Source organism: Mixophyes fleayi, chromosome 10 (assembly GCF_038048845.1).
Source record: "Mixophyes fleayi isolate aMixFle1 chromosome 10, aMixFle1.hap1, whole genome shotgun sequence".
Taxonomy (NCBI): domain Eukaryota; kingdom Metazoa; phylum Chordata; class Amphibia; order Anura; family Limnodynastidae; genus Mixophyes; species Mixophyes fleayi.
In genome coordinates, this window is record NC_134411.1 from 60,262,651 (window position 1) to 60,280,012 (window position 17,362).

Below are 17,362 nucleotides of genomic sequence, written 5' to 3' on the forward strand. Positions count from 1 at the left end.
ACTTACATAGAAAGTTTTAAAAAGATGTTATCGGCTTCATCTTCAGCTTAATCCTCACCCTCATCAGTGTGTACGTCATCATCACAGACTATCAATTCATCGCCGCTTGAATCCGCCATTAGAGAACAGTCAGTGCTTGGATGTCTTGGATGGTGAAGGCCTTCCTTGTGGAAGATGTAGTTCATTTTTATAAACATCATTTTCTCCACATTTTTGGGAAGTAACCTTCTACGGCGATCACTGACTAAGTTCCCTGCTGTGCTGAACACTCGTTCAGAGTACACACTGGAGGGTGGGCAGCTTAGGTATTGCAAAGCAAGTTTGTACATGGGTTGCAAGTTTGTACATGGGTTTCCAAATGGCCTGCTTTTCTTCCCAGTAAGGAAAGGGACTGTCTGACATTTCCATATCAACTACCTCTTGAAAGTAATCCTCCACCATCCTTTGCATGTTTATACTCATATTGGATGGAGTTATGGGCAAAGTGACACATTTTTTTGAAAAATCCTTCAAACCAGCCCAGATGTTAAATTGTTCTCGTCTGCCCCCTGTGTCTTCCCTGCTTCTTTTTTGGAAATTTAATTTTTTACGAGCAACAGCTTGAGAAAGTGAAGGAGGACACGTCGTCAAGCCGAGGCCCAGTTCAGCGGCCAACTTGCTGAGCAATAGCTCCTTGCAAAAGTTCACATCTCGCTCATTTACAAGTAAAGACTCAATGTAGGTTTTAAACCTTGGATCAAGCACAGTGGCCAAAACGTACTGATCCGAGTTCAAGATCTTAATAACTCGAGGATCATTGTGAAGCGAATTAAGTACTTGATCGACAAGGCCAACATACTTTGCTGAATTGCTTGCTTTCAGCTCCTCCTTCATTTTCTCAAGCTGCTTTTCCAATAGTCTAACTAAATGAATGACTTGGCTCAAACTAGCAGAGTCTGCACTGACCTCACATGTCACAACTTCAAATGGTTTCAGCACCTTGCACAGCACTGAAAGGATTCCCCACTGTGCAAGAGTGAAATACATCCCCCCTCCTTTCCCAATGTCATGACTTGTGCAATATGCTTGGATGGCTTTGCGCTGTTCCTCCATCCTCTGAAGCATGTACAGGGTGGAATTCCACCGAGTTACCACCTCTTGCTTAAGTTGGTGGCAGGGCAAGTTAAACTGCTCTTGGAGCTGCTGTAATCTCCTACATGCTGTGGCTGAATGCCTGAAATGGCCTGAAATTTTACGGGCCACCGAAAGCATCTCCTACACCTCACGGTTATTTCGTAGGAAGCTCTGCACCACCAAGTTGATGGTGTGAGCAAAACAGGGAATATGTTGGAAATCACCCAGCTGTAATGCTCGCACTATATTGTTGGCGTTATCTGAAATGACATACCCTGGGGAGAGTCCGAGTGGTATAAGCCATGCATCAATCACATCTCTCAGTTTGCGTAACAAATTGTCAGCCGTATGCCTGTTAGTGAAGCCGGTGATACAAAGAGTGGCCTGCCTGTGACAAATGTTACGTAGTGGTGTACATGCTGCTGCTGTTCCTGCTGGTGAAGGTGAATGACCAACCCAGTGGGCTGTCACAGTCATATAGTCTTTGGTTTGGCCACTTCCACTTGTCCACATATCTGTGGTTAAGTGAACAGTGGGCAGAATGGCATTTTTCAGCGCAATCTCTACATTTTTACACACTTTTTGGTATAGTTGTGGAATAGCTTTACGGGAGAAATGGTGTCGCGATGGAATTCTGTAACACGGACACAAAACCTCAATTAACTGTGAAAAACCAGCTGCGTTTATTGTGGAGATTGGACGCAGATCTAACACTAACATTGCAGCCATGGCGTCTGATTCGCTTGGCGACTGGGTGACTGCTGTCATATTTGCTTCCCCTCGCAAATGATTGTTTCACAGTTAATTGCTGAAATGTAGGACTGCTCATTTTATTAACCTGCCTCTGGGATGACGATTCACCCCCAGCAGCAGCAACAGCAGCAGCAGGACTAACGCATTCTTCAGAGGAATCAATAATAGTGCCGCAGTCATCCAGCCTTAAGTGGGATGCCGGGCTAACTCCGAGCGCTACTGAGGATATTGATGAGGATGGTGTGGTGGGTGTATTTTGTAGCCGTCGGTATGTCGGTGAGCGGAGGGTCTTAGCTGATGAGGGAGTGCTTGTATTCTTTTGGGAAGAACTTTCAGCTTTTCCCAACACTTTGCCATGAACTCTCGTTAAATGGCGTAACATAGACGAGGTTCCAAGATGGTTAAGGTCCCTCCCTCGACTGACTGTGGCTTGACATACACTACAAATGGCTATACAATTGTTGTCTGGATTTGGGTAGAAATAATTCCACACATAAGAAGTGGATTTTTTTGTTTTATGCCCAGGCATGACAATGGCCTTTTTCTTGTCACGTGCCAGAACTGCTGCCACTGGTGCAGGACTTACACAAACAACCTCATACTCATCAACATCCTCATTAGCGCCCTCGTCGCCTACACAAATCTCCCCCTCATCCTCTTCTAATTCCAAAGTGGCATCCTCAAATTGGGTATCACCGGCTACACTCGGGCTATTAAGGCACACATCAGCAGAATGCTCACGATTAGACATCCCACTGTTGGATGGACTCTCCACAGGGATTGTTGTCATTTGTGAATCAGAGCAAATATTCTCCTGTAATGCCTCACTGTTATCTTGCAGCTCGGCTTTGACGCGTAACAGTAGTTGTGCACCAATTGTAGGCTGGGTAACTTTTTGGGATCTGCCACTAATAGCCAAAGGTGAAGGCCTCATTCTCTCTTTGCCACTGCGTGTGTAGAATGGCATGCTTGCAATTTTTTTTTTATCGTCACTTAACTTTTGCTCAGTTACACTTCTTTTTCGCTTCAATACAGTAAATTTTTTTTTGGTTTTTGTTTTTTGCACTAATTTGAAAACACTCTGTTGTTTGACATCGCCTTGGCCAGATGACGTACTGGGAACACTAACATCAGGACTGGTGACAGAACCTGGTTGCTCATTCAGATCATATGTGGACTGCTTTGAATCCATTCTGAGCGCAAACCACTAGGGAGTGCTAAAAATTATTTAGTAGATACTGCTGACAGATATGACTTTTGACAGCCAGAAATATTAATGCACAATTAGGGAGGACACCCCAAAAGCACTGAGGTGTGCTAAGAATTATTTAGTAGATACTGCTGACAGAAATGACTTTTGAAAGCCAGAAATATTAATGCACAATTAGGGAGGACACCCCAAAAGCACTGAGGAGTGCTAAAAATTATTTAGTAGATACTGCTGACAGATATGACTTTTGACAGCCAGAAATATTAATGCACAATTAGGGAGGACACCCCAAAAGCACTGAGTGCTAAAAATTATTTAGTAGATACTGCTGACAGATATGACTTTTGACAGCCAGAAATATTAATGCACAATTAGGGAGGACACCCCAAAAGCACTGAGGAGTGCTAAAAATTATTTAGTAAATACTGCTGACAGATATGACTTTTGACAGCCAGAAATATTAATGCACAATTAGGGAGGACACCCCAAAAGCACTGAGGAGTGCTAAAAATTATTTAGTAGATACTGCTGACAGATATGACTTTTGACAGCCAGAAATATTAATGCACAATTAGGGAGGACACCCCAAAAGCACTGAGGAGTGCTAAAAATTATTTAGTAGATACTGCTGACAGATATGACTTTTGACAGCCAGAAATATTTATGCACAATTATGGGGGACACCCCAAAAGCGCTGGGGAGTGCCAAATATGAAGAAAAAATAATAAACCTCTATCCTCCTCTCTGCACTAGCGATTTTGGTTAGAGCAATTGCAAGAACAATATTGTATTCTCTGTCCCTGCTCTAATTAGCCTATGACTACACCCTGCTCTCTCCCTCTGTCAAATGGCGATGGATTGCTGTGGAGGCGTGTATTTATAAAGTTGAAGTATTGCGAGAACCGAGCCCCGAGATCCGACGACGTCACAATGACGTTCGGCCTCGATTTGGATTCGGAATGGGCGGGAGAGTACCGAGCTGCTCAGCTCGGTACTCGGATACCCAAAGTTCGGGTGGGTTCGGTTCTCGGAGAACCGGACCCGCCCATCTCTAATGTGTACACTCTTTGTCAAACTAAACGTGTACTCCGTTCATTCCAAATCTAGCAAAAATGACAAGGTCATTCCAGGTCTAATAATAGGTGGAGCAATATCATTTCATGTTAAATGACACATAAGTTGTTCACCCTATGCCATTTAAGTACAATAGGTTTATCACATAGTTATCTAAGTTATCTAATGTATATATAGGAAGTGCAGTGTGCATATTTTATGTCTATGTACTGCGTGTGTATTCCATTAGTAGCATGGAAAATATAATTCCTAGCATGTTCATTCCATGTTTCAAATTTGCATAACTTCATGATCCTCGTTATGTGTCAGGCAGTCACAATACATTAATTTCATATCAAAAAACACTTGGAGTGCATTTAATAAAATACAAAAATAGCTTGTTTATTCAAATTTAACAAGGATTCTGAAACAAATTCAAAACATAATACAATGGAATTGAAAAAATATTCTCTCATATTACAGAACAATAATTTACGATTTTCAATCCATTTTGTTGAATTTTTGTTTGTTTTTTCCTTCTGTGACTGAAACTTAGATTAGTTAACATTCATTACTTTTAGTTAATTATTTTTAGTATGTTTCATTTTGGCACATCCAATGGGAGCTAAACAGTAAGAAGCATATAAACCACCTTCATCATTGGCTGGATAGTAAAACTGTGCTGTGTGTATTTAAAACATTACAAAGAAAACAAAAAAATATTTTTTAAATAAAAATAATGGAATTATTACTGCTCACCTTTTAAAATCCCACTAGATGCACCAGGAATGCCAGAGATCTCATGGACATTGTTATGAAGAAAATATTCATCACATGAGCTATTGAAAAAATTCGATGACCCACAGAAAAGCATTGACAAATTTGTAGCAACAGTCAGATTATCTATAATCGATGTCTTGGCACATATATCAAATTGGTCTCTAGAAAGGGTTCTGTTGCCTAGCACACAAATACTAAAAAAGAATAAGAGAATTCCTATTAATATCAGGTTACCTGGTGAAAAAAATTAAGACATAGTCAAACAGTAATTCACTATAATTTAAACAACACATTTACTTCCCTTAGATTGCAGACCTTCAAAATCCAAAACCCCACACAAACATTCTCAAATAAGAGTCGTCTATGCAGTTTCTGTCAATACAAATGCTCACTTTCTGGGTTAATCTAGTAATGTCACATAATTCAATGTCCCACAGTAAACAACTTACAACACTGAGACTTTAAAATAAGTGAATTGGGAGAAGGACGAAATGGTGGATGATGATGGGGCAACATAACAAATCCTGCATTAAAGCTGTTGCCTTGGCCAGCAAACCTAAATAATGTAGCTGAGAGGTTACAAGGCAGTATTTCTGAGAGTATTTAATTATCCTTTGCACCAAATCCACACTGGTATCTCATCAGCATGCGCTCTGTGTACTCTATATACATTGTGGAACAAAATCATATATACAAATAATGTGTTTCTCTAAACTTGTATTAATCTGGGACGATAAAGAAGATAACATACTATATATTGAAGACTAAATAATCAATCAGCACTGATGTCAGGGCTGAAGTCAAGTCACATTTAAATTTAAATCAGGCTCCATCAGTCATTTTTTGGCCCGCCAGCAGGAGATACAGGACTAAGAACTTGGCAGGAAAGTCTTGCTTATGACTGTACTCTATGGCCCTCAAGCAAGAAACTATATTTACCCTTATGTCCCAAACTTCTCCAGTGTATGCGCTGACACCATGGTTGTAGGAGGAAATTCGGCTTACTTACAGGTGGATCCATCATTCTCAACTTTGTTTTCTGTTGCTAGCATGCATCACTGAATATTTTGCTATGAGATGGTCAGCTTGACATGTATTGCAACACGTGGATCAAACATTCCAAGTTTTTAATACAAAAAAACAGCATGAAGAGTCAGAGTGCAGATTGCAGCTTGAAGTAGATAGCATAGCATTAATAATGTTTTGGTGTGTAGTGCGGTTTAATGTATTTTTGTTTGGCCATAAAGAGAACAGAATTAACAAAATAAACCATATGTACCCATTTACTCTCAGCATATTGAATAATGCTTCCTTGTGAGGAAACACATCACTTTGGAATTTACACCATGTCTGTGCCGTCTACATCATTGCAAAAACAAATTTCTTTTAGCTGAAAAAAACCTCAAAATGTTGAATATTTTTCCAAGTCTTCAGATTACAACATTCCTAGAAATGTGCAGAAACATAGTTAAAACTCATCAGAAGGATTCCACTAATTTCTCTATCAAATCACCCTTCTCATGGCTTTGATTGTTAACTTCAATAGATGCCAAAACTTATCAGTTAAATACTCTGGTTCAATTTATTTAACATCTTATTTTATAGCAAAGTTTCAGATTTTATACATAAAAAAAAAGAAAACCACTGAACCCTAAGAACTACCACAATGTAAATCAAGATGCAATCAGATTATTCATAACAATTACACTGCCTATACATGCCTGAGAACAGGGTATTGTGTATTATGTCAAACATATAAGAATGAGATTATTCAACTCTACTATAGGAATAGGAAAGATTTTGAGATTATACTTATAAAAGCAAAATCTCTTTTCGGCAAGAAATAAAGAATGCTATGAAGTCTGCACTAAGTGTGATCCATAAAAAGCTTTCTATGGGTTAACTGAATAAAAATAACAATTGCCACTTGATATATACAACACAATACTGACATGATGAAACACACTGCAAGAGTGTTCTTCAAATTCCACACCATTTCACAAGACTACCGGCTGTAGCAGAAAATTCATTATCCTATATCTTTGGTTGTCCTGTATCTCGTATATACTGGTTCACACAAATAGGGAGGTGCTACACCACACCCTTTTTTAAATGTCATGGAGAAACAAAGTAGGTTATTATTTGTGTGATCTTTAGTAATCCATTGAAATACAGTTTTATTGATATGCATTAAAATAAACATGCTCATATTCATTTTAGTCCTGCATACATGATTATTGCAAAGGAGTGAAATAAAATAAAGAGTTCTGAAGAAAAGGTGAAAACATATGCATTATAATGATATGTTTTACTATGAATCATTATTTGGTTGCCATTTAAAGTCTTTCAAGAAGCCATAGACATTTATCAAGGAGGTATAAAGTCCTACCACTCCATCATCTGAGGTTTATCTTACACGGTAATTTAACTGGGAATTTATTTACTAGGTATAGGTCATAAAAAAACATTGAGAATCATAATTATTCCTTTTTTATTACCATTTAAATTCCTTATATGAATATTACTGCATATCCCAGTACACTCTGGTAAACATTCTAAAATAAAAGTACCTAAAAATAATTCAATGCCTTCTCTTACCACTCCTGCTGGATATGGATATAACTATGGGGCCCGGTCCAGTGTGTCTGTTGCGGCGGCCATCTTTAAATGTGCTCAGTAGCCACATGTAAAATAGGTGCTTTTAAATGTGTTTAAATTAGTGAATGAATATATATGTATTGGCATTATGGCACCAGTAAATACTACAATAAAAAGTGTAAAATGTTTTACACTAAATGGATATTTAATAAAAATGTGTGCACTGGTGGTCCAGTGGAGATCTGAGCTCTGGGGGTATATCATTTGCCTCTTAATTGACATTGGAAGGGATGCCACGCATTGTTTCCAGCGCGATTTAACATAATGTATTTATATCCGATATAGATTTCTGGATTGGCTGAATTTATTAATGGAAGTTCTGATTAAAATATGAAGATTTCCTGTGGCGCTTTCTAGGTATACTACCTGTTTCTTAGTAATGAGATTGGAAGTGACGCTACACAATATTGACACACTCGGATCACTGTTTGCTTCACAGACACTGAAACCGGAAGCAACGTTATACAATTGAAACTGGAAGTCAAATGCATTCCATAATGCGTTCCACAATCGGAAAGAGAGACTTCCTGCATGACATTGCATTTTTATTATTTGATTTTCGTGTTTATATCAGATTGATGGTGCAATGGGATATGTTTAGGCTACTTGATTATTCTCTGGTAGAATTTTTTATGTTTTTATAGATGAATTTATCTCATTGTGGGTATTCCACATCTTATTGGCTAGTGCTAGTATTTAAGGAAGTGATTTTAAGGCTTTCCATGCACCTTGAAAAATCTGAGTCAAAACATGTTGGAGCAGGAGAGCTGAATATTTATGTAATCTATTTCTTTGCGAGATACACCCTTCCACTTTACCACCTTGGATGTGAGGAGTTTCCAATTACTTGGACTTATCCCAGGGCCCTTGTGAATATATCCTTGTACACTGCCAAATGCCCACATCATTTCTGGTAGGAGTGTATACGCCACTATAATTTTTATCTGCTGTTTATCATTTATGTTAAATGTGAGTGTATTCACACGTTTTTAGATTTTTTTTTTATATAATAAACGGTATAGATATTATAATAGATAATATAATAAAATAATATAAAATAAATATAATATAATAAACATATATTATGCTAGATACCTCTTCCCTATCATTTATATATGATGCACATTGGAGACTAGAATTGATACTTTGACCATGAAGCATTGAAGCAAATGGAGGAAGTCTAAAAGATCTGTTTTAAAGACTCATATTTCGCTGTCTTGTGAGTACCCCGACATTGGGGGACAACAAATTGGGGATTTAGATTTATTTCTTAAAGACATTGGGTGAATTATTTGGGCTACAACTTATTTCTTGCTACTATTTTGCAGATTACTCGAATCTCTACAGTATTACACTATTTTAGATTTCTTTCTCCTTTATGAGAATATGACCCTATCGAGCGGTTTCTCCATCAGAGACATACTGATATCAGACATCTACCAGATATCATCAGATTGAAATATAAGTATTCCCTTTATGACATAACAATTGCGCTTACATGGGTTCCACTAATTGCTTTTGTATTTTATGTATGTTGGTAAACTGGTGAATGTTTACGTTTGGAATCTATTAGGCTGTATTTGTAAGTGAAGCGTCAATAAAGTTTAGCTATATTATATTTACAATCTAAACAGTTATCTGGCTGTTCTGAGGTTGGAAGCCAGTGTCTAGCACAAACACTCTGCCCGCTACACTGCAGCTCTGGCCAGCGTGAAAAGCCATAGGGAACAATCTACAGCAACCCTGATTTGAAGGAAATATGTCAGGGGCACCAGCCCAGGTGTCCAGTAAGAGGAAGCACTAGCAGCAACAGTTACCCAGAAGTATGCGGGTCTAGGCGCTGTTACAGGAGCCTAGTGGTGACAGTAGAGTCCCTTCTAATGCATTTAGAGGGGCTCAATTCAGATAAAGAAAGGGTACGGTGGCAAGGCAAGCCCAGCCGGTCGCCAGCAGCATGACATGGTGGCATAGAAGGTCCATCCTGTCACAAAATATTATAATAATAGACTATATATACTTCGAACATAAGTGTGGGAAAGAATACATGGGAATGTGTTCCCTTATACAATAACGATCGAGAAGAAGATTCTGTGGGGGTACAAAAATTCGAATAACGAGCAGCAAAGTTGTAAAGCCTATACAAAACAGTACAAACCGTGCAATAATCACTGAGACTGTGAAATATAAGACAAATGCTGGATATAGTGTAATAATTATATAGACAATGGAACCTATAATTAATCGAAACAAGAATTCATAAACCATTTTGAATCTGAGTGAATGAGATACACTTAAACAAAAAAAAATCCAGGATATAAATAAGGATTCCATTTGGGTTGTTAATATGGAATGGATGGGAAATATATGTCACAATTCCACAATAATTATTGTGGCAAAAAGGCCTAATTGCACACCTCTCCTGCATAGGGACAGGTGAGGTTCAGGAAAATCTGCATGTGACAGGATGGACCGCCTATGCCACCCTGTCTGTTGTTGCTGGGAACCGGCTTGACTTACATTGCCACCGTTCCCTTTCGTTATCCCAAATGCGCCCTCTAACCGCAGTAGGAGGGGTTTACAAATGCTGCCACAACTGTACTCCTTACCGGTATCCAGTACTGGGTATCTTCTGGGTAACTGAAGCTGTTAGTGTACCCGTTATTGGTGTACCTGGGTAGGTACCCCTGACCTCTTCCTATGGATTAGGGTTGCTGTGGATGGATCCCCCCTGGCCTATCACACTACCCAGCAGTAGCGGGCAGAACAGTGGTACTGAAAAGCTGGATCCAAACCTCAGACATCCGGGAACGGATTAGAGTTGGGTCTAATCTCTAGGTCACAGGGATACAGAAAAGTTTCGAAGCAGGTCTTTGAAGCAAGTGATGTTTATTTGCTCACCCTGGTTGAATATACCAGTGAGAAGGTCAGATGAAACAAGAAGAACAATTTCCAATACAAAACAGTGCTTTTTTATACTGTTTTGGACACAGCCTCACAGGGTAAGCCAGCCCCCTGAGCTGTGAGCTATTTTTAGAATCAGGATGCAATATGTTTATCCAAACATGGATTTACATGCAATGCAAAGCTAACAATATTTACACTTATTTGTGATATCCTAAAATTTGCTGTGATTTCCGGCATCTTGTTTTAGACACAAAAAAACTAACAGCAAGTCTAATTAAACCTTCCTGTGCCTTCAGGTGCTGGACCCTCACACATCAAACGGTCTGATTAACATGAGATTAACATGGGTCCTTTCTTCAGACAGTTGCAGAATACACAATTCCTCCACTTGAGAATTCCCAAAGTTACAAAATCCCAAACAACTGATTTCCCGACCACAAAATACACAAAAGACTTCATAAAAAATGCTTTTTGCATCAGCTAAATAGCTCAGAAATAATGCATTTACTTACAAACACAAAACGAATTTCCTCCCCTGGTCTCAGAAATAAAGATATTTACTTTACCAGCATACACACTATATCAAAAATAAATACATTTGAAATTATATAAATAAGCGCCTTGCGCTATTTCCTTTAAATAATTTTATACCATAAGTTATTTATAAGTGATCCAGTCACACTGCAGCTTAAGGCTGCAGACCAGGTAACACAGATATAGCATTGCACTTGGGTTATGTTACGTACAGGTCTGAGACATGTGACAAAGAAAATGTTAAAGTGTGATTTTTACTTACATGCTTTGAAGTGTCTATTTCCACAGCTAACAGCACAGCTGATAGGGGTGTCTGTACAGAATAGGAGTTACAGAACACCTGAGGAGACTTCCTTTAAAGACAAAGTGGGAGTGTCATCTGTCAGTCAGCCAAGGCTGTGGGAGGAGTCACAACTATAAAAGTCTGTACTGTGCAATTGTGCATTGCAACAGATGCCAGTTAGTGCCCGACTGGTAGTGAGGCAAACAACCGTATAGCCAGATGTAGGTTGCCTGGAGTTGTCCTGACGTTTGATGTGATATTGTGATTTAACAATAAAGCACAGTTTTGATTTGCAACAAGAAGTTGTCAGTGTTGCTGATGTGTGCAGGGTGCTCTCGCAACAAGTGGTGTCAGAAGGTGTCAAAAGAGCTACACGAAGGGCACTTTTGTTACATTACATAAAGTACACTAAGAAGAATTTCACTTGTTGCTCTGCTGAAAGTTTACTATTCTAAAAGTGGGTATGTTCAAACGAGTCTCAACCAATGTGCTACCAGAGGGTCATTAATTAGTAGACTAATCAAACTTCACGTCCTTATCCATTTGAAAGTGTTAAATTCATGGAATAACATATTTACTAAATAAGTATGATAAAATCTAAGATGCCTTCAGATCATATAGCTACTGCAGGAACAATTTCCAGAGACCTCCATACTAATGACATTTAACTATAGACGAGTACTCATCAACTTCTACTAAAATTACCGTGAAGGTTCCGTTCGAGAGCACAGGATCACTTTGGTATAATTCATAACCATATCGCAAGTGTGTTTGCATACTACTCTTACTATGCATATGCATGCTGTCATTCCATGCTATTGCTGTTTACAAGGACTGTTTCAAAGATAGAAGAACCTGTAGAAAGAAAATCCATAGCAGCATCTTTAAATCTAAATGTTATAAATTTAACTCCATACATCATTGATTAAATATACTCATATTACCAAATAAATGAAATAATCATACATATAAGCCTGTTAATTATAGCCTACTTAATATTTAATATCTTAAATAATAAGTAGAGAGCGATTTTTTCGGATCTTATCATTGTGAGACATTAACTGATATATACCATGCCTAGATGCAGTGCACAAACAATCCTCAAAAAAAAATCCTATCAGTTTCAATGTTAAAAAACTACTGCATATGTATGATTGTTACCTATTTGTGAAAGTGTTTCATGGTTAAGAGTATATCTTGCTACTTAAATTGTAAAACATGTGTTATTAACAAACAGCATAAGAAGGATTCATAACATAACGAGTGAAAAAGTGTATATTTAAATATTCAGCTAACAAACTTAAAAAACAATTAAACTATGTTTTTTCATGTCCAAGAAATATTCTATAGCATTCAAACTAGCTTCATGTTTAATACTTGTGTATTGACTTGCCAGCCAGCCCTTAGGTCCATACCGTGATGTCAGGTAGCCTACTCAATACATCTAGTGTATCCCTTAAATAGGAAGGCAACTATCACATATTTATGAAGATAATGGTCAATGAAATTGCTTGCTTTTTCAGTCATACCCCCCAATCCCTTAGACAACTGGTCTGCCAGGGGTGGCAATTTTCATTTTTAAACACTTTTCACAAGATGTAAAAGGTTGGTACTCTCATATTTCCAGTCCACAAATATTCAAACTAAGATTTAGTTATTCCATCGGAGTATGCTGATCTTATGATATTCTGTAAGTAATTTAACTATTGGATTGAATATCAATTTTTGGTAACAAGTGATATCATTCAGCTACCTCTATAGGAATCTGTTAGGTACATTTCCTTAGGTCACAATATGATATTGCCACCTTTATCAGATGGTTTTATTGTAAAGCTTTGCCAGTTCTGTGTATCTCAGGTAATTTTATTTTATAAAGTGTACCAGCAAACACAGGTGGGAATGCTTATTTGATATGCAGCAATACTGATCTAACAACATTGAAATTGTAATAAAAAAGGAATTATATGAAGAGACGCACATCAGGTATATTATCTATAATATAAATGTCTAGTGGCATGTGTTAGTCTGTCTGTGTAAAAAATAAAACCAAGCTGCAGCGCCACCTGCTGGGTGGAGTTATACACTGACCTACTAAATTCTTAGTGTGTGTGGAAAAAAAAATTCAGAAAGGGCTGAAATTTGGTATACTAAGATATTTTTAATTTGTTAATTTAATTTGTTAATTGTTAAAAGTGTTCATAAAGATTTAAAAAATATATATATATATATTTCTTGAAGGAGAAGTGACAGTTGGGAGTGGTTGCCGGGGGTGACAGTGGGGAGTGGTTGGTGGTTGAGGCCTCGGTTAAGGCCCAAATGCATGACAAGAACCTTTTTAACACCTTAAGTAGCTTGATTTGACTAGAGTGCATGAGTATCATGCACGGGTTAACTTGTATTATATATATAATTAAATAGTAATACAGATATAGAAAAGCGGCGCCTTCAGGTGTATACAGTGTATATTCAATAATCACAGAATAGTCCAGAGGGTGTGTAGTTACACAATGTCTATGTGTATTACTATTTAATTGTCTGGACTAACCATCCGATCTTGAAGGTTGGCTGCCACACGAATATCTGTGGAGGTGTTACTCTTAATTTATTTTCATTTCTATTTTCATTATATATTGTACATACACGTGCATTGTTTATATACATACTTGTCAATTGTATCAGTATCCATACACTGGGTTAAGCGTCACTTATTGATATCTGTCTCTACTATGTATTATATATTTAATTATATATAATATATATTATAAATATATATTATTTCCAGTTTAAACTACCATTTGTTTATTTAAAATGTAAGATAAGCCTCAAATAATGGAGTGGTAGGATTTCTACCGCCTTCATAAATATCTCATACTTGCCAACTCTCCCGAAATGTCCGGGAGACTCCCAAATTCTGGGTGGGTCTCCCGGGAGAGTATGACAGTCTCCAGCATCTGCCCACTTCCTAGTGAAGTTGGCAGAATTAAATCCAAAATGCCGCGATTCATCGGGAAACGTGGAATTTGGCCCTGTCCCCGCTGTAAAACGACGCTGTTGTCTCATTACGTCACAGGGCAAAAATAATGCGATTTTCTGAGCCCCGCCCCCTACATGCCCACCTGCCCCGGCAGCTCCCAGATCATACTTTCCATAAGTTGGCTAGTTTGAAATATCTGAGGCTTCTTGGAAGACTTTAAAAGGCAACCAAAGGAAGAATCATAGGAACATGCATTTTAATAAATCACTTTTTTCACATTCTTTTTCTTCACAGTTCTTTATTTTATTTCTATGCTTTTTAATAAACGGATTTATACAGGACAAAAGTTAACATGATAATTTTATCAATACATTCTTGAATTTCAAAAGATTATCAAAAAGATAGGATGATATAAGTATAGCATTTGTGACCCAAAGTGTTGTTAACCAAGACCACCCATTTATGAAAGCAAGGGAACTCTCGCTATCTATGTACTTGCAATAATAACCTTTTGCTAGGTTAAGAAAATGTAATACATAATAAAAAAACACATTTGTCAAGACTATTCTCTAGGGCAACTACATATATGTATATAAATTGAGTTATTTGGGGTCTTTGTCCACCTCTGTTCTGTCTCATCCACACATTTTGTACAATCAGAACAATTTCTCCTTGCTCTTTGATGCAGTCTCTGGGATGTATAGTATGTTCTGTAAAGGACATACAGATGAATTTATTAGAATTTAGCAGCAGATATGGTGTCTTTGGTACACCCCAACATAAAATACCACTCCTCGTCTGATACCAGGCCAAGGTCATCTTCCCATTTGCATCTTAAGGTTATCAGCTAATCTGATGTGATATGAGGCAATACAGAGGTGTGTAGAGTGGAGAATGCGTTTTGTGAGATTTTGTTTAAAGAATAGTTTTAAGTGGACCAATGCAGAGCAACGGAACGTTGCTGCCAAACTGGACTTTTAGGAACATGGTGCAATTGTGGATAACTTGATATTTTGAAATCAGTCCTCCATTGCTTTAATGACTTTAAAATAATTTTATTATACAATTAACCAATTGAGGTAAACCCACATCTGAAATAAATTTTGCCCTTCCCTAATTGTACATTGTCTGTTGCTCCATGTGGGTCAATACCTGACTAAGATTTTACTAGGGAAGTTCCAAACTTCAATCGCCTGCTTGATAACAGGGGCAGTATTTGTTGATGCTTTCCTTCCTAGCAATTTTTGTAAAGGGTTATGTGATGGATCAGTCTGCTCACATGCAAAGTGTTTCAAAGTGTCTCCTGGGGATACTCCAACTCATTCATTCAAGGATGACCTTCATATGGCCAAATAGAATAACTTAATTCAATTAGCCCTGCTGGAGATATTGAGGGGACATTTATTACAAATGTGTGTGTTTTTAGGTAATCAATAACAGGATCAATATTAAGTGCCACATAATCTGAAATGCTATTGGTAATGCATCTTCCCAGATATATACATTTGATGGTACATTTTAAGGTATCTTAATGCATTACTTCTGTAGGTATTTCACACAAAATAAAAAATATATTTAAATGTAGGCCAAATTATAACAATCTGTTGGGTGAGTAGTATTGTCGCCAATTAAGAACCCTTTTGTTTTTGCCTGATGTGATAAAATATGCAAAGAGTTGACTCAAAATATTAAACTGTTCAGGGCAGAGGGGACAATCCTGGTGGGCCCTTGTGCGCACACACACCAGTTTTCTCTATTCTGGCTGAATATAGCAGTATTATGTATCCCGAAGCATCTCAGTCAACAGCCTTGGCCGGTTCCAAGGACAACAGCACTGCCTCGCAATCCCTGTCATGTGACATCTACAAGTGCGTAAAAAGGCATCTCAATACATTAATTTTAACAACTGAACCCTTTAGTTGTACTTGGTCATAATTATAATACTGAAGCATCTTTTGGCATACTAGTCGAAAGGGTTTAAAATTGGAAACACAAAATGTAAAAGTTGGACTTATCTTTTATCAAATGTGATAAGAGCATTATAGAATTATGTAAAGCAGTTCCTGATATTTACTTTTCAATGTAAAACCATAAGAATGTGTATGAAGATTTACTTACGGAAACCAAGGCGGGTCAAACATCGATTTGATACCGCCCGCATAGACAGACAGGATTGAAAGGATGACACAAGCCAGGAAAAGAGAGGCAAATTTGTTGACATATTTGACCCCCACAAACACAACAAATGCCATCAGCGTAAGAAAGATTGTGCCATAAACTCGCATATTGTTCAGCTTAGAACTGGAGTCCTCGTGGGAATTTGTAGAATGAAATATGGCAGCTGAAGGAGCAATGTAAACCTAACAAGAGAGAGAAAATGATCCGACTAAGATGCAAGAACAGTAAAAAAAAAAAGCAAGATACTGTACACAGATCTCATCTTTAAGGAGTTCAAAGTAGACTTGCAAATCAGTACAAAAGCATCTAATAAAGGTCTGGTGGGGAAAAAAAAGCTTTATAAAAAGGTGTACAAAAGCAGCATTTCAACAAAGAACAACAAAAACAAGACAAAACATATTTATCAAGGAATTGTGGGTAGACACATGCAAAAGGACAACTTTTCATCTTGTTCTGGCATTACTTCTATACAGTGCGATAAAATCACCATTTTAACCTTTGGAAAGTACAAACAAAGATAGGGAGCTGTAGTTACAAACTGTAGACAGCTAGTCTTATTAGGTTTCATTAGTACAAGATGTATGTAGTAATATTTAAATGAAGAAACTTATTAACACATCAATAAATATATAGAAATAATACAATGTATAATCTTCATATGCTAAATGTATTGGTAATCTAGTGTTAAATTTAGTCTGTTTAACCAGATTATGACCGCCCACAGTGTTCCAATTTGACTGAGTAAACACAGATAAACAGTGGAAAGCAATTGTGACGGTACACTCTTCGGTGAGGACAGTCTAGGGATCGAATGAGTAGACAGGAACACACACATATTTTATAAAATATAGATAGAGAGGGAGATTATATATATATATATATAATTGAAGTAATTCTATAGTTTTCAAATAAGCATTGCCCA

At 37.5% G+C, this 17,362-nt stretch overlaps 1 protein-coding gene across 2 annotated transcripts in view; it reads right to left on the reverse strand.

The window, feature by feature from the left end:
* The window catches only part of SLC12A4 (solute carrier family 12 member 4), a 1,264,335-nt gene that overhangs the window by 76,240 nt on the left and 1,170,733 nt on the right, over window positions 1-17,362 (reverse strand). For both annotated transcript variants that reach the window (XM_075188833.1, XM_075188832.1), the window contains 2 exons: window positions 16,381-16,622; window positions 4,889-5,103 (listed from right to left, as the gene is read on the reverse strand). In XM_075188833.1, the coding sequence (XP_075044934.1) occupies window positions 4,889-5,103; window positions 16,381-16,622 (457 nt within the window). The remainder of the gene's footprint in view (window positions 1-4,888; window positions 5,104-16,380; window positions 16,623-17,362) is intronic.